Genomic DNA, 16,793 nt, shown 5'->3' with positions numbered 1-16,793 from the left:
GTCTGGCTTCAGCCTTGTCATGAACCACCCAGCCTGTGTCAATGAGATTGCTCTGAGCCTCAACAACAAGAACCCCAGGTGAGGTCCAGGCCCCAAACCTTTCTCCGTATCTAGAGTCTTCTCCTACTTAGCCCCTTGCTTACTCTGTCCTCCAGGTCTCAGAGGCTCATTCCGCACCCACTATGCTCCTCCTAGCCAGGCCTGTGCCCACCCTTGCTGCGGGTCCTGACTGTTCTCAAGGGACAACCTGCCCCTTCTCTCTCCAGAACCAAGGCTCTGGTGCTGGAGCTGCTGGCGGCCGTGTGCTTGGTGCGGGGAGGACATGACATCATCCTTGCAGCCTTTGACAACTTCAAGGAGGTACCGGAGTCCCTCACCCAAACATGCATTTCCCCCTATGGTGTTGCTTGGAGTCTTGTTGTTGGCAGTTGTGGCCTTTGCTAGAGGCAGCTGGGGACATTGGGTGGGCATTTGGGGAACGCCCAAAAGTTGAAGTTGAGCCACATCACTGGCTCAGCAATCTGAATGGAAGGTACAGGGTCAGGTAAGGGCACCACCTGGGTGGGGGTAGGGACAACTACAGGGACCTGCTGAACCTCAGCCTTGCCAGATCCAAACTAGCCTTGGTTCATACCTCCAGGAGTTGCAGACTCTGGCTAAGAGGCTTGCAAGAAGTAGATGTGTGGGGCTGCATAAGATGCATAAGACAAGATATCTTCATTCATTCATTCCTTTAATGAATATTTATTGAGTGCCTACTATGTGTCAGGAACAGGGCACTTGGGCACATCAGTGAACAAAGGAAACCATATAGGGAAAGACAGAAATGATATAATAAACAAGCACATTACATAGTATGTTAGGAAATGATAAATGCTGTGAGAAAAAAGCCAGCAATGTTGCAGAGGGAGGGGGAATTGGTTGCAGGGTGGTCAGGGAAGGCCTCACTGAGCAAGTGAGATTTCAGCAAAACTGTGAAGGAAGCAAGGGACTTGGTGTGGGAGTGAGGGCACTCCAGGGAGTTGGAACAGTAAGTGCAAAGGCCCTGGGGTGGGAATGTGCCAGGATGCCAGTGTAGCCAGAGTGGAAAAAGTGAGGGAGAGTGGGAGATTGAGAGGGAGTGGAGGTTTTGAGCAGAAGAGTGACGTGGCTCAACTTAGAATTAACTGGAGAGGAGCCTGTTGAAGCACAGGTGTGGCAGCCAGAAGGTAGCTTAGGACATGTGTCACTGGGCCTCAGTGAGAGCCATTCCCCTTACCCAGGTGTGTGGGGAGCAGCACCGCTTTGAAAAGCTGATGGAATATTTCCGGAATGAGGACAGCAACATCGACTTCATGGTGAGCTCAGGAGCCCAGCAGCCTGAGGCCTGGGCCAGGCCCTCTTGGGTGCAGGGAGCAGCTAGGGTCCTGGGTGCTGGGCAATGGGCTCTGCCCCCGCAAAGCGTAAGGACTGAGTGGTCAGTAGGGGAAGGGTGGAGGTTGGCAGGGGGCTGGATTGAGGGAACATGGAGGTGAAATGTTAGGCAGGCCAAGGCTGGGAGTTAGTGGAGTGAGAACTGTGGAGAAGGAGGGAGGCTTGGGGTAAGTGGAGGTGGAAGGCATTGAGCAACCCCACCTAGAGGATCATAGATCTCCCCATGTCCCTGGCTCCCAGGTGGCCTGCATGCAGTTCATCAACATTGTGGTACATTCGGTGGAGAACATGAACTTCCGTGTCTTCCTGCAATATGAGTTCACCCACTTGGGCCTGGACCTGTACTTGGAGGTAAGCCCTGTACTGCCCCCCAGACTGAACTGCCTGCCCACGGCAGAGTATGGCTGAGTGGTTAGCAGCATGAGTGCTGGGGTCAGGCAGACCTGGGTTTAAATCCTGGCTCTGCCATTTCCTGCCATGTGACCTTGGATAGGCCTCTTCCTCTCTCTCAGTGTCAGTTTTGCCATCTGTCAAATAGGAGAATCATAGAAGATAATCTTGACTCTAAATGCATAGACCAGTGCCTGGCACATACCAGGCCCCCAGTCTATGGAACTGTTTTTGCAGGCACCAGAACAGGTCAAGGTGGCCCAGAGTCTGGCTCTGGGAGCACCAGCCTCAGACAGGTGCTCTGACTCCAGCATATAACGGGGAACCCAGAGATACAGGGTAGAAGCAGGAGTTGGCTCATGCTGGATGGGCCCAGGACATGGAGGAGTTCCCTGCCCTGGGGAAGGTGGGCAGAGCTGCTTGGTGCTTCCTGGCCCAGGCTGAGCAGAGAAGCTGCAGCTCCTTCTCTGCTTCCTTTGGGAGGTTTCCTGGAGGAGCGGGGCTTTCGGGGTTGGATTTTTGAAAGCCAGGATTAACAAAAGGTAGAGAGCAGGCTGGCGGGGGGGTCTATCTGTGCAATGGAATATTATTCAGCCACAAGAAGGAATGAAGTATTGACACATGGTACAACATGGGTGAGCCTTGAAAACATGCTAAGTGAAAGAAGCCAGACACAAAAGGTCACGTACTCTATGATTGCTTTTTTTTTTTTTTTTTTTTGAGATGGAGTCTTGCTCTGTTGCCCAGGCTAGAGTGCAGTGACACGATCTTGGCTCACTGCAACCTCTGCCTCCCGGGTTCAAGTGATTTTCCAGCTTCCCCAGTAGTTGGGATTATAGGCGCCCACCACCACACTCGGTTAATTTTTGTATTTTTGGTAGAGACGGGGGTTTCACCACGTTGGCCAGGTTGGTCTTGAACTCCTGACCTTAGGTGATCCGTCTGCCTCAGCCTCCCACAGTGCTGGGATTACAGGCATGAGCCACCTCACCCAGCTATCTATGATTGCTTTATATGAAATGTCCAGAATGGGTAAATCCATAAAGATGGAAAGTAGATTAGTGGTTGCCAGGGACTGGGGGAGGAGAGAATGGCAAGTGACTGCTGACGCCTATGGGGTTTCTTTTTGGGCTGATGACAATGTTCTGGAATTAGATAATGGTGATGGTTGCACAACCTTGTGGCTATACTAAGAATGACTGAATTGTACACTTTAAATGGATTTTATGATTTGTGAATTGTATCTTAAAAAATAAAGAAAAAGTAGGCTAGGGCTCAGGCCCCTTCCTCTGGATGGCAGTGGTGGCAGGGGGGTGGTTTGGAAAGACTCCCCCCCCAACACACACCAGGCCTCACCCCACTCCTTCCATCTGGGGGACAGAGGCTTCGGCTCACCGAGAGTGACAAGCTGCAGGTGCAGATCCAGGCGTACCTGGACAATATTTTTGATGTGGGGGCGCTGCTGGAGGACACAGAGACCAAGAACGCTGTGCTGGAGCACATGGAGGAACTGCAGGAGCAAGTGGCGCTGGTGAGAGTGGGTCCTGACCCCAGCCCAGCACATCATAGGCCCACAGGGCACACGGGCCACAGGGCCACGCAAGCATGGGCACTGGGCAGCAGACAGTGTTATAGTTGTGCATTGGAGGTGCTGCCTGCCTGGCCCCAGAGCCTGGCCTGAATCCAAAGCCTGAATCTGTTAGGTGTCTTTCTCAATGAGTGTGGGTGAGCACCCTCACTGACAGGCCCCTCCTCTACCCAGGCTCAGACCCCAGGTGAACTGAAATGGGTGCCTGGGGCCCCTCCCAGCTCAGTCTCCTCCTCTCCCTCCACCTCCCGCATCACTGGTACCTTGGTTTCCTCTCCTTATTTGCTTGGGTTCGAGTGCCAGGCTCGGCCCACCCTTGGCACCTGGGCTGAGCGGATCTGGAAGCCTCCCCCAGTCTTCCAGGCAGGCATGCCTGATGCCGCCCCCTCACCGGCGGTGCCAGTGCCGGGCTGCGGGTCGGGGCTCACCATGTGCTGGTGCTACAGCTGACAGAGCGGCTTCGGGACGCGGAGAACGAATCCATGGCCAAGATTGCAGAACTGGAAAAACAGCTAAGCCAGGCGCGCAAGGAGTTGGAGACCCTGCGGGTGAGGCTGGGGCGGGTGGTAGGCCAGGCGCCCAAGAACAGGCCAGCTGAGGCTTCTAGGCTTGACATCTCCCTCCACCCCGGGAAGAGGATGGGGGCTTGGTGCCAAGGAGCCTGCTGGTGGGCACTGACCCCTCCCGTGGGGTTCGTAGGAGCGCTTCAGCGAATCGACCGCCATGGGCGCCTCCAGGCGTCCCCCAGAGCCTGAGAAAGCGCCTCCCGCTGCCCCGACGCGGCCCTCGGCCCTGGAGCTGAAGGTGGAGGAGCTGGAGGAGAAGGGGTTAATCCGTATCCTGCGGGGGCCGGGGGATGCTGTCTCCATCGAGATCCTCCCCGTCGCTGTGGCAACTCCGAGCGGCGGTTATGCTCCGACTCCGGGGGTGCCGACCGGCTCCCCCAGCCCAGGTGCGCAGGAGCTTCAGGCTGGCGGGGATGCGGGGTAGGGTCTGGAGGGGAGCCCAGGGGCATCTGTGGCGGGCAGAGTTGGGCGAAGGAGGTTTGGATTGTAGGCTCGGCTCAGGTAGGAGCGCATGCGTAGAGCGGAGAGGCGGAGAGGGGCCCACCCAAGCCAAGGAGCTGACTCGCGCCTCCCCCACGCCGCGCCCTCGCTGGCTCAGATCTCGCACCTGCAGCAGAGCCGGCTCCCGGAGCAGCGCCGCCGCCGCCGCCCCCACTGCCCGGCCTCCCCTCCCCGCAGGAAGCCCCGCCCTCTGCGCCCCCACAGGCCCCGCCTCTCCCTGGCAGCCCGGAGCCCCCGCCTGCGCCGCCGCTGCCCGGAGACCTGCCGCCCCCACCCCCGCCACCGCCACCGCCACCACCTCCGGGCACTGACGGGCCGGTGCCGCCGCCGCCGCCGCCGCCGCCTCCCGGAGGTCCTCCTGATGCCCTAGGAAGACGCGACTCAGAATTGGGCCCAGGTGAGTGGAGTGGACCACCTTGGGCCCGGGGCTGGGGGGAGATGGAGGGAGGGGCCTGGGCCTCAGTGTCCTCCAGGGTCCTCTGCCTGGGGGCCTCCTGCTGCCTCCTGGCTGCCCCATCAGCCCTCCCTGGGCCCAGGTTCCCTCCAGTACCCCCAGTGCTCACCACTGCCCCCAAACCCCCGTCCCAGGAGTGAAGGCCAAGAAGCCCATCCAGACTAAGTTCCGAATGCCACTCTTGAACTGGGTGGCACTGAAACCCAGCCAGATCACCGGCACTGTCTTCACAGAGCTCAATGATGAGAAGGTGCTGCAGGTGAGTGGCCCTGCCTGGCTCCGCATGTGGGCACCAGAGGAAGAGGGGAGTTGCCTGGATCAGGCTGGGCCCTGGGGGTAGTCTTTTTCTCCAAGCCATTTCACAGATGAGGAGGGGGAGGCCCAGGGATGGGCATTAAGCCAGACTGGACCAATACCTCTAACAGGCAGAATCCTGCTTTCCCAAACGCCTTCCCCTCCATCCCTGCAGAGGGATGCATCCCCTCACCCCACTTCTTCTGCCTCCAGGCCTCTTTCCTTCCACTTTCCCACAGGCAGCCAAGGCTTCAGCCCTCCTGATTCCACTTCCAGTTTTCCAAAAGGATGTATTCTCTTGCCTCTAGGCCATCGTTCCATTCTGTTTCCTCTGCCTGGAATGTCTTTTCCTTTCTCCTTTTTACCGCTGGCCAGTTCAGCTCTTCCTTTAGCTCTTATGGCCCCAAGTCTGGGTCCCCCGGGTTAGGCGGCCCTCCTCCTCCAGGCTCCCTGTGCTTCCCCTGTGCCTCCCATCAGGGCCTGTGGTCAGGCTGGGTTACTGGTTCTCTGCTGGTGGCCTGGTCAGGGCCAGATGGATGGCTCTAGCACTGTGCCCAGCCAGGAGAGTGCCAGACCCCAGCCCCACCCAGCTCCGCCTCCTCACCCTGTACCTTCAGGAGCTAGACATGAGTGATTTTGAGGAACAGTTCAAGACCAAGTCCCAAGGCCCCAGCCTGGACCTCAGCGCTCTCAAGAGTAAGGCAGCCCAGAAGGCCCCCAGCAAGGCGACACTCATTGAGGCCAACCGGGCCAAGAACTTGGCCATCACCCTGCGGAAGGGCAACCTGGGGGCCGAGCGCATCTGCCAAGCCATTGAGGCGTGAGTGTCCCTGTCCTGGGTTTGTGGGCAGTCCGGCCCCTTTGCTAGGCTGGGGTTGTCAGGCAGATCCTAGTAAAAGAGCCTCAATGGTGAGCTCTTTCATCAGGCTTCATACCAACCCTGGTCCAGGAAACTTGTCCCCATTTTAAGGTGGAGAAAACTCAGTCCATGCCTAAATTAGGATGTCCCACTTCCTCCCTGCCTCTTTGCCTAGCTGTGAGCACCCAGGCTGTGGGATTTACAGCCTGGTGTCCGCCGCTGATGTACGATGGGGACCCTGGCTTCCCAGTTCCCAGTTTCTCTGGATTCCTACCTCTTGCTCTCTGAAGCTGTTGGCAAATAGAAAATACTGAAATTCATTTATTCAATCAAGGCAGGGGTAGCCCTGCTCCCAGGGACTGGTGGGTATGGATGATGCCCAATCTCCCCTCTCCTCCCTCTCACAGGTACGACCTGCAGGCTCTGGGCCTGGACTTCCTGGAGCTGCTGATGCGCTTCCTGCCCACAGAGTATGAGCGCAGCCTCATCACCCGCTTTGAGCGGGAGCAGCGGCCAATGGAGGAGCTGTCAGAGGAGGACCGCTTCATGCTATGCTTCAGCCGCATCCCGCGCCTGCCGGAGCGCATGACCACACTCACCTTCCTGGGCAACTTCCCGGACACAGCCCAGCTGCTCATGCCGGTGTGGGCGGAGCGGGCAGGGCGGTGTGACTTGGGAGGGGATGGGCAGGAGGCAACTCCCAGCCTGGGCTGCGGCAGGGAACCTGGGAGTACTTGAGCCTCCAGATGGAGGAGGCTCCAACTTATCTTACCTCCCCCATCCCACCCCCAGCAACTGAATGCCATCATTGCAGCCTCAATGTCCATCAAGTCCTCTGACAAACTCCGCCAGATCCTGGAGGTGAGGGGCCAGGAGGTGGGGCCCACCCTTGCCTGTTCCGGATAGTGTGAGAGGGAGACTCAGGCCCTGCTCACCTGCAATGCAACAAAGATAACATTCCCACTTCTCATGTACATGCTGAGAAGGACAAATCTAAGGGTGGTGGCGAGTGGGAAGGGGTACAGCAGCCGTGTCTGTAGCAGCTCACCTGGGACCCTGCCGGAGGGCTCAGTCCCCTTTAGCGTTGCTCTGTGAGCAACCTCACCTGCTCAGTGGAGGGCCCGGGAACCAGTAGAAATGGCTGGTGGAAAGGCAGTGACCACACAGACTAGGAGGGGATGCTGGCAACAAGTTGTGGGTTGGACTAGCAGAGGACAAAATTTGGTGTGCCCATGGTGTTAACTGTGCACATGTGTGACACCTGTGTGTACACACATGTACATGTGCTGTGGATCTGAGGGGCCTGTGCAGGAGTACAGTAGGGGCTGAGTGTGTGGGGCCTGCTCCTTGCCACCTCTTCTCTTCCTTGTGCAATATGCTTAAGCGGTGTCCTCAGCTCTGGCATTCTGCTGAGCCTTTCTCCTGCCTCTCCCAGATTGTCCTGGCCTTTGGCAACTACATGAACAGTAGCAAGCGTGGGGCAGCCTATGGCTTCCGGCTCCAGAGCCTGGATGCGGTGAGGAGGGGCCCCTGGCTTGGGGACTGGGGCTGGGGACTGGCTGGTGGCCTGTGGCTTACAATGGGTCCTTGTGCAGCTGTTGGAGATGAAGTCGACTGATCGCAAGCAGACGCTGCTGCACTACCTGGTGAAGGTCATTGCTGAGAAGTACCCGCAACTCACAGGCTTCCACAGCGACCTGCACTTCCTGGACAAGGCGGGCTCAGGTAGGAGACACACAGATCCTTGGGTGCGGGGAGGGGCCGTGGGCTGGGGTAGGTTGGGAGAAAGCTAGGGGGCCACAGTATATAATTGGTGGGAGGGCTGCCTCTCCGGTTCACTGACCTGATACTGCCCCATCCCTGGCCCAGTGTCCCTGGACAGTGTCCTGGCGGATGTGCGCTCCCTGCAGCGAGGCCTAGAGTTGACACAGAGAGAGTTTGTGCGGCAGGATGACTGCATGGTGCTCAAGGAGTTCCTGAGGGCCAACTCGCCCACCATGGACAAGCTGCTGGCAGACAGCAAGACGGCTCAGGTGCGCCAGGGCTGGCCTCACCTGGAGGTGGGGCATGTAGGAGCACTAGATAGCACAGCCTGGAGGGGTGTGGCCGTAGCTGGGACCCCTTGGGGGGATGCAGCAGGAATGAGGGGCCACCCTGCCTGGGAGGAGCTCAGATCAGGTGGCCAGTGTCCTGAGGGGTACAGGCTGTGAGAGGTCTAAGCTGGGGGGCTGACAGGCTGTGCCCACAGGAGGCCTTTGAGTCCGTGGTGGAGTACTTCGGAGAGAACCCCAAGACCACATCCCCAGGCCTGTTCTTCTCCCTCTTTAGCCGCTTCATTAAGGCCTACAAGGTACTCGGGTCTGGGGCAGGCTGGGAGCCCTGTAGGGCACTGAAGCCTTTCTACTGGGCAGCGGAGGGGTGGGGCTGCTTCTGTTTAGGGGGTGGGTAGGGCAGTAGGGAGGGCCACCCTCATGGAGACTGCCTTGGCCCACAGAAAGCTGAGCAGGAGGTGGAACAGTGGAAAAAAGAAGCCGCTGCCCAGGAGGCAGGCGCTGATACCCCGGGCAAAGGGGAGCCCCCAGCACCCAAGGTAGGCAACTGCTCCTGGGCTTGGTACTGGGCTGCAGGGATGCATGGCATCTCATCACCCTCTAGTGCCACCCCCACACCCTCACTGTTACAGACTGACCCTGCCCCAGGAGCCTGGGATGGGAAAGGGTTCTTTCTGCTCAAGCCAGCTGTCCTTGCTGTGGGGGACCAGGCAGATATTCCAGGGTTTTGGTGATGGGGAGGCATCCTGGAGCTGGAGCTATAAATTCCCCCTAGTCACCGCCAAAGGCCCGGCGGCCACAGATGGACCTCATCTCTGAGCTGAAACGGAGGCAGCAGAAGGAGCCACTCATTTATGAGAGCGACCGTGACGGGGCCATTGAAGACATCATCACAGGTAAGGGCTTGGCCAGTCCTTGGTCTTATCCTCAGTCTGTCCTTCTATGCTTTCTTCTGACCCAATCCCCTACCCTCTGGGGGACTGGCTGCCACACTGCTTCTTGCTACCTTTTCTGTTTTTCTTTCCTTTTTCCTTTCTCTACTCCCCTTCACCTGCCCCACCCCCACTCAGTGATCAAGACGGTGCCCTTCACGGCCCGCACCGGCAAGCGGACATCCCGGCTCCTCTGTGAGGCCAGCCTGGGAGAAGAGATGCCCCTCTAGCCCCTCAGGTACCCAGATGACCTGGCCTCTGATACCACCCTGCCCACAGCCCCTGGGACCCTTGGGGGAACTGAGGCATGCTGCCTTCTCCTGGGCCAGTGGATGGCTGGGATGTGATTTGTGGGGTGGAGGGGGTCTGGCAAACATAAACGGTACCCCTGCCATGTGCACACAATCTGAGTCCTTAGGAGGCTAAGCTTTGTGCCCTGGAGCCATGCTCCCAGCTCTGGGCGGGCTCCTGAATGGTAAATGTGTCTCCTTCGGCTGCCAGATCTGCGGAACCAGCCCTACATCCGCGCAGACACAGGCCGCCGCAGTGCCCGTCGGCGTCCCCCGGGCCCCCCACTGCAGGTCACCTCCGACCTCTCGCTGTAGCCGCTATTTCTGCAGGTGGATTCTGCAGGGGTGTGGGGCCGTGGACAGGCTGAGGCTCAAGGAAGGTGGTCCTCAGCTCGGCTGGCCGGGCAGCCCCTCCTCCGCTGTGGCCCGCCTCAAACGGGCTGGTGCATCCTCCTCTTGGCCACAGAGGGCAGCATCGCCCGCCCCTTCCCCCAAATGCTGCTTGCAGCACCCACCCTAAAGCCCCCTCCAAATAGCCATACTTAGCCTCAGCAGGAGCCTGGCCTGTAACTTATAAAGTGCACCTCGCCCCCGCAAGCCCCAGCCCCGAGGACCGTCCATGGACCTTATTTTTATACGAGATTAATAAAGATGTTTGCAAAAGATCCGCGTCGGCTCCGTGCCTGCCGCAGCCACCCGCAGCCTGTTTCCGCTCAGCAAACGCTTTACTTGCACAAGCTCTTCATAGCAGGCCTCTGCAAACCAGCGGGCGCCGGGGAGAAGGGCTGCTTCTTCACTAGAGTTGGCTGCGAGGGAGCCCGCATCGAGGGGGCGGAGGCTCTCGTGGCTGGCCCAGTATCCCTGCGGGAGGCCGGAGGGGGCGGGCGCAGGGGCGAGCGGGCAGCTGGGGTTAGACACGCCGGGCCAGCCCCGCAGCAGTTCTCCTTCCGGCTGCCCCGCCCCATTTGCGCCAGTCCTGCCTCCCACCTGGGCATCTGGCCCCTTTTCCTTTCGCCCTACCCAGTACTTAGTGACGCCATGAGTGACCTCGCCTTACATCTCCGCGCGTGCCGCCTCCGTCACCGCCTGCTGGGTCCCCATTTCTTCCGGGCCTACCCCCGCTCCTCGCCTGCCCCTCCCCTCCACCAGCCAGTGTCGCCCCATCTGTCTGTCCCGCCTCCGCGCACTTGTCCCGCCCCTCATTGCTTGTCCCTCCCCCGCCCGCCGGCTCTCACCTAGGCCGAGACACGCCCCGGGCTGGGCGGGATCTTGGGGCGGCCGGGCTAGTAGGGCTGGATCAGGCGGAAGCCGGGGCCCGGGGCTGGGCTTCGTGTCCTGCGTTCCGGGAGCGCCAACCCCTCCAGGTTAGGAATCTGAGAGTACGGGCTGCGCGCACCTGGGGCGGGTGCCTGGGAGGAGGTAGAGGAGGAGACGGTCCTCAGAACGGGTCCTTGGGGTCGGAGGCGAGGGCGGGGGTTGGAAGTGGCCGGGAGAGGTCCCTCCCGCGGGTCCGGCGCCCCCCGCCCTGTCGGGGACGCACCTACTTCGTGCAGTTTGTGCAGCGAGCACGCCAGCTCCTAGTTGGAGAGGTCGCTGATACGCGCCGCGTGGCAGAAGGCGAGGCCCGCGTGGGAGCGCCCCCAACCCCCGCAGCCTGGGCTGAGCCGCAGAGCCCGCTGCTTCTTGAAGTAGTAGCTTGGAGAAGAGAGGCGGGGCGGCCGCCTCAGACACTCCCAGCCCTCTCTGTCTCACAAGTGCGGAAGCCAAAGCAGGGCCGGAAGCCACTGCTTTGTCTTTGTCCTGGGGCGACTTGGGGCCCAGGAAACAGACCCAGAATTCAGGGCTCCCGTCTCTAGGGCAGGAACATCAGGGGTCCCTGCACGGGGCAGGGTTTGCTCCTCCCATTGTGGGCCCAGGAGCTGGTATGGTTGTGCCCACCTCATCACCCTACGTGCCAACTTGGAGGGCACAAAGCCCCGGCCCAGCAGCTTGAACAGCATTTCCAAGAACAGGGTCTGCAGTCCCTGGGGGTACAGAGGTGGCTGTTCCTCACCCGGCTTGGGGGCAAAAAAGGTGAAGGAGGGTGAGGAGGGGGCACCCCCTAGGCCAGGCCCACCCCTCCTCCACCAGCCTTGCCCCTCACCCATGCACTGAGCCAAGCGGTGGTTGTCATCGAAGACACCCAGGAAGTCACCAGGAAGACACCCAGGAAGCTTATGATTCCATCACCTGGGGAGAGAGGAGAGGGGGTGCTGTGGGTGCCTGCCCCCCTGCAGAAGGCCTGCCTTGCACATGCCTGCTGGCAGTTCCAGGTGTTAGAGAATCTAGTCCTGCCTCTAGCCAAGGGCAGACCCCAGTTTCAATGGGGGAGAAACGGCCCATGCCTTGGGGGTTCCCAAATCAGGATTAGGATGAACACAGCAGCAAGGTTTACAGGCCATGAGATAGGTGTGTTGGTCAGGGCAGGCTTCCTGGAAGAGGGAACTTTAAAATAGGACCAGGCCAGGATTTTGTGGGAAGGGGAGGCATTCTTTAAAAGAATGCCTGGAGGTGGGAGGGGACAAGAAGACAGGGTTGGGGCACCCACCATCCAAGTCTGCCTGCCGCAGAGCCTCGAACGTCTCCTGTGGACTCAGCTGGATACCCACATTGCCCAGGGCAACTTTCATGCTTCGCATGTCCACGGTGCCTGTTGGGCTGGAGCTGAAGAGTTTGAAGATATCCTGGAAGGCTGAGGGTAGAGGGGACAGGTGGCAAGACGAACCACCCACACAAGAACCCTGAGAGCTGCCCACTCTTAACTCAGGTGGAACTGACGACTTGGCTCATTCCAACTCCCTCCTGGGTGTTTTAAATTTTTATTTATTTATTTATTTATTTTTGAGACAGAGTCTCACTCTTTGCCCAGGCTGGAGTGCAGTGGCGAGATCTCGGCTCACTGCAGCCTCAACCTCCCAAGGCTCAAACGATCCTCTCGCCTCAGCCTTCTGAGTAGCTGGGATCACAGGTACATGCCACCACGCCTGGCTAATTGTTTAATTTGTTGTAGAGATGGGGTTTCGCCATGTTACTCAGGCTGGTCTCAAAGTCCTGGGCTCAAGTAATCCTCCCGCCTTGGCCTCCCAAACTGTTGGGATTACAGACATCAACCTCCACACCTGGCCTATAACTTTTAACATAAAGAGTAGCAGTGGCTGTTGTGTGTTGGTACATGTTATGTGCCCATCCAGTCCTCATGTCCAAAACTCATGTTTGAAAAACATTCAAAACTCATGTCCAGGGTCACATCTGGCAGTCTGGCTCTGAAGCTACAGTGCCTTGGAGCCCTGCTGGTGCCTGGCATGTAGTAGGCACTGAACATTGTTGATGATGAATAAAGTGATTCTGCTTTGAGGGGCCCTTGCCAATATCAGGACATGTTGTTTGGGGGAGCACTGGGGCTGTAGTTTCTTTTGCCTTTACCCCTATGGTCCTAGACCCCATGAGGCAGGGGAACTCAGATTTTTCCCCCCATTTTTTCTCCTTCTTTACCTTCTCCCTTCTTTCCCATCCTGTTCATCATCCATCTATCCATCCATCTAAATACCTGCATTCACCTATCTACCAATCCACTGAGTTTTCTTTTCCTTTCCTCCACACACACACACACAAGACTGAGCCCTAGGGTTGTAGAGATGAGCAAATCAGACAAGCATGGAGGGATGGTTGCAAACACTGGCTTCTTGCAGTGACCCCAGCTTCAGGGCAGGCAATCCTTTGTAGTTCTTCCCTGAGCACCCCCTAATTTTCTTCTCTACTCCCAGTCCTGGGGCCCTCACCTGCCAGCTGCTGGGGTGTCTTGCCTGTCAAGCTGCCCCAGGAGAAAGAAAGAGGTTGGAAAGGTCTTTGCATCTGTTGCATAGAAATGCCAGGGCTAGCCAGGCCTTACCCCAAACCCAGCACCCAAGGCCTGGCCTCCGGTCCCTGCCTTCAACTCTGAGACCCAGCATCTGGACCTGACTCGGCTGGATGGGCAGCTTCACAAGGCCCTGGGTTTCTCTTGCCCTCCTCATGGTGTGTTCAGCCTTTGTGGCCATGGCTGCTGCTGGCTCCATCTGGGTCAGCCAGGCAGTATGCAGCTGCAGCCTCCCTTTCTGCATCCTGCCAGCCTGCTCCTTTGCTGGATCTCATGTGAGCAGCCTTTGAGGGTGCTGTGGAGGCCTCAGAGGCAGGAAGGAGAGAGGGCAGAGGGACCCAGCCCACTCAGGTACTCAGACTCCAGGGGACCTGGGACCAGGCCTGTGGGTATACAGTTCCACCTCCTCCCAGGATCCTCCATAGGAAGCTGTACCACAGCCCTCTATGCAGGGGATTCTGGGGAAAGGGGTAGGGCAGTGATTCCCCCCACCCTGGGTGAGGGAAAAGGACCCTCCTCCAGCCCTGGTCACCTGTTTGTTTTCTGTGATGACTCGGATCTCTTGGTCTTCTGCCCTCTGCAAATTACTCCTAAAACTCAACAGTAAGGCCAGGCATGGTGCTCAGGACTGTAATCCCGGCACTTTGGATGGCCGAGGAGGGAGGATTGCTTGAGCCTAGAAGTTCAAGGCTGCAGTGAACCATGATGGCACCATTATACTCCAGCCTGGGTGATGGAGAAAGAACTTGTCTCAAAAAACAAAAAAATAAAACCCCTCAACAGTAAGAAAATGAACAGCCCGATTTAAAAAAAAATGGGCAAAAGCCAAGTGTGGTGGCTTACATCTTTAATCCCAACACTTTGGGAAGCTGAGGTGGGAGGATCACTTGAGGCCAGGAGTTTGAGATCAGCCTGGGCAACATAGAAAGATCCCATCTCTACAAAAAATAAAAAGCTTAGCCAGGCATGGTGGTGCACACCTTTAGTCCCAGCTTTTTGGGAAGCTGAGACAGGAGGATCACTTGAGCCCAGGAGTTCAAGGCTGCAATTAGCCATGATCGAGCCACTGCACTCTGCCTGGGTGATAGAATGAAGCCTTGTCTAAAAAAAAAATAATAATAATAAAAAAAAATAAAAAAAAATCTAATCTAAACAAGCACCTCACCAAAGAATATATACAAATGAAAGTAAGCATATGAAAAAATGTTCAACATCATATGTTATCAGCAAATTGCAAATTAAAACAATGAGATACTATTATGCACCTATTCAGATACCAAAATCCAAAACACCCACCACCACCAAATGCTGGTGAGGATGTGGAACAATAGGAACTGATTAATTGCTGGTGGGAATGCAAAATGGTGCAGCCAATCTGGAAGACAGTTTGGCAGTTTCTTGCAAAACTAAACGCACCCTTATCACATGATCCAGCAATCGTGCTCTTTGGTATTTATCCAAATGTTTTGAAAACTCATATCCACACAAAAACCTGCACATGGATGTTTATGGCAGCTTTATTCATAATTGCCAAAACTTGGCGGCAACCCAGATATCCTTCCGTAGGTGAATGGATAAATAAACAGTGATATACCCAGACAATGGAATAGTATTCACCACTAAAAATAAATGCACTATCAAGCCAGGAAAAGACAGGAGGAACCTTAAACATGTATTACCAGGTGAAAGAAGCCAACCCAAACAAACTGCATACCGTATGATTCCAAATCATTCTGGAAAAAGCAAAACTGTGGCAACAGTAAAAGGACCAGTTGTTGACAGGAGTTGGAGGGGCCAGGTAGAGCACAGAATTTTTAGGGCAATGAAACGACTCTGTATCATACTACAGTCAAAACCCATAGAACGGGCCGGGTGCGGTGGCTCGCGTCTGTAATCCCAGCACTTTGGGAGGCCAAGGCGGGTGGATCACCTAGAGTCAGGAGTTCAAGACCAGCCTGGCCAACATGGTGAAACCCCGTCTCTACAAAAATACAAAAATTAGATGGGCATGGTGGCGGGTGCCTGTAGTCCCAGCTACTTGGGAGGCTGAGGCAGGAGAATCGTTCGAACCCAGGAGGTGAACAGAGGTTGCAGTGAGCTGAGATCACGCCATTGCACTCCAGCCTGGGTGACAGGGCACAACTCTGTCTCAAAAACAGCAACAAACCCCCATAGAATGTAGAACACCAATAGTGAACCCCAATGTGAACTGTGGCCTTTTGGTGATGATGATGAGTCAGTGTAGGTTTATCAGTTGTAACAAATGTACCACTGCAGGATGTCCATGGCGGGGGAGGTTGTATGTGGGTGGGGACAGGGGTACATGGGAACTCTTTGTACTTTCCACTCAGTTTTGCTGCAAACCTAAAACTGCTCTAAAAAATAAAGCCTATTAATTTAAAAAAACCTAAGGAAAGATGAGTCCTGAGAGTCCAGTGATGCTTCTGGCTCAGTCCCCCACTGCCCCCAAGACACCTACCTCTGCAGCTCCTCCTTGTCCCTCCTTCCAGTCTCCTTCCTGCTTCTCCTGCTGGCCCTGGCCCATTCTGAACTGCTCACCCCTTCCTAATCCCACCCTCCAGGACCTGGGCATCTCTCTCCTTGGCCCCTTCGAAAGCTGGGCAGGCTCTTGAAGATCCACAAGCCTGGGCTTTTGCTTAGCAGGGAACCTGAGGCCAGGCCATGGCGCGGCCTCCCATTCTCCCTCCCCCAGGCTTCCCTGTCCACATCCCTGTCCATCCGCATACTCCGAATCCCCTTCCTTCCTTTGCTGCCATCTCTACTCTCCCAGAAGCCAGTCTATACTGCCTGCCTTCTGGGCCTCCAAGGCCAAACCCTGGGTGGGAGGAGTGTGCATTTGTGTGCATGTGTGTTTTTTTTTTTTCTTCTTTGAGAGTCTTGCTCTGTTGCCCAGGCTGGAGTGCAGTGGTGCAATCTCAGCTCACTATAACCTCTGCCTCCCAGACTCCAGAGATCCTCCTGCCTCAGCCTCCCCAGTAGCTGGGACTACAGACGCATGTCACCACGCCCAACTAATTTTTGTATTTTTAGTAGAGACGGAGTTTCACCATGTTAGCCAGACTGGTCTCGAACTCCTGACCTCAAGTGATCTGCTGGCCTCTGCCTCCCAAAGTGCTGGGATTACAGGCGTGAGACACCACACCCGGCTTTGTGTGCATGTTTGGTACATGCGACTGTCACAGGCACATGTGTACATGGGCATGTGTGGCATGTGCTGCTTCCTCTGTGTGTGGGTGCTGTATGTGTGATGTGCCGGGCAGCTGGTGGTGTCTGTTTGCACATGTCTGGGTGATCTATGGCTCTCCTGCATTTGGAGGTACGTCTAGCTCCAGCCTGTGACCCCCTGGAGGACCAGTTCTTCGGCCTCATTTTCCTCCCCTTCAAGCTCCTGGACACCATCCCTTCCCCATGCCAGCTCTTCCCCATGAAGAGCGCAGGAAGAACCCCCTCAGACCCACTTTCTCACCTGCCCAGTCCACGCCCAGAAGGCCATCTCCTCAGATGATCCCAACACGTCCCTGGCCTCAGGCCAAGAGGAA

The 16,793-nt window shown here is 56.8% G+C and overlaps 2 protein-coding genes across 15 annotated transcripts in view; one reads left to right on the top strand and one right to left on the bottom strand.

Moving 5' to 3' along the window:
* Window positions 1-10,001, top strand: part of FMNL1 (formin like 1) — a 25,702-nt gene extending 15,701 nt beyond the window's left edge. For 3 of the 12 annotated variants that reach the window (XM_063798418.1, XM_054671362.2, XM_009431961.5), the window contains 19 exons: window positions 2-78; window positions 267-360; window positions 1,263-1,337; window positions 1,654-1,764; window positions 3,185-3,334; window positions 3,838-3,939; window positions 4,091-4,343; window positions 4,556-4,855; window positions 5,047-5,171; window positions 5,824-6,026; window positions 6,473-6,707; window positions 6,858-6,926; window positions 7,501-7,581; window positions 7,661-7,790; window positions 7,935-8,098; window positions 8,314-8,415; window positions 8,560-8,655; window positions 8,892-9,012; window positions 9,550-10,001. In XM_063798418.1, coding sequence (XP_063654488.1) covers window positions 2-78; window positions 267-360; window positions 1,263-1,337; window positions 1,654-1,764; window positions 3,185-3,334; window positions 3,838-3,939; window positions 4,091-4,343; window positions 4,556-4,855; window positions 5,047-5,171; window positions 5,824-6,026; window positions 6,473-6,707; window positions 6,858-6,926; window positions 7,501-7,581; window positions 7,661-7,790; window positions 7,935-8,098; window positions 8,314-8,415; window positions 8,560-8,655; window positions 8,892-9,012; window positions 9,550-9,653 — 2,592 coding nt within the window. In that variant the 3' untranslated portion in view covers window positions 9,654-10,001. The other 9 variants (XM_016931605.4, XM_016931604.3, XM_009431966.5 and 6 more) reach the window with 5 other exon arrangements.
* Window positions 9,718-16,793, bottom strand: LOC107969144 (uncharacterized). Of its 3 annotated transcripts, XM_063798459.1 has the most exons (6): window positions 13,766-13,959; window positions 11,926-12,069; window positions 11,482-11,567; window positions 10,879-11,395; window positions 10,574-10,747; window positions 9,950-10,199 (listed from the first exon to the last, which is right to left on the bottom strand). In XM_063798459.1, the coding sequence occupies exons 2-4, from the start codon at window positions 12,014-12,016 to the stop codon at window positions 11,087-11,089; spliced, it is 486 nt and encodes a 161-aa protein (XP_063654529.1). In that variant the 5' UTR covers window positions 12,017-12,069; window positions 13,766-13,959; the 3' UTR covers window positions 9,950-10,199; window positions 10,574-10,747; window positions 10,879-11,086. The 3 variants fall into 3 exon arrangements, with proteins under 3 accessions (XP_063654527.1, XP_063654528.1, XP_063654529.1); XM_063798457.1 differs by lacking the exon at window positions 13,766-13,959 and adding an exon at window positions 16,721-16,793 and having other exon boundaries at window positions 9,718-10,747; XM_063798458.1 differs by lacking the exon at window positions 13,766-13,959 and having other exon boundaries at window positions 9,718-10,747; window positions 11,926-12,256.

Source organism: Pan troglodytes, chromosome 19, assembly GCF_028858775.2.
Source record: "Pan troglodytes isolate AG18354 chromosome 19, NHGRI_mPanTro3-v2.0_pri, whole genome shotgun sequence".
In the NCBI taxonomy this organism is placed as follows: Eukaryota; Metazoa; Chordata; class Mammalia; order Primates; family Hominidae; genus Pan; species Pan troglodytes.
This window is presented reverse-complemented; position numbering and strand designations above follow the sequence as displayed.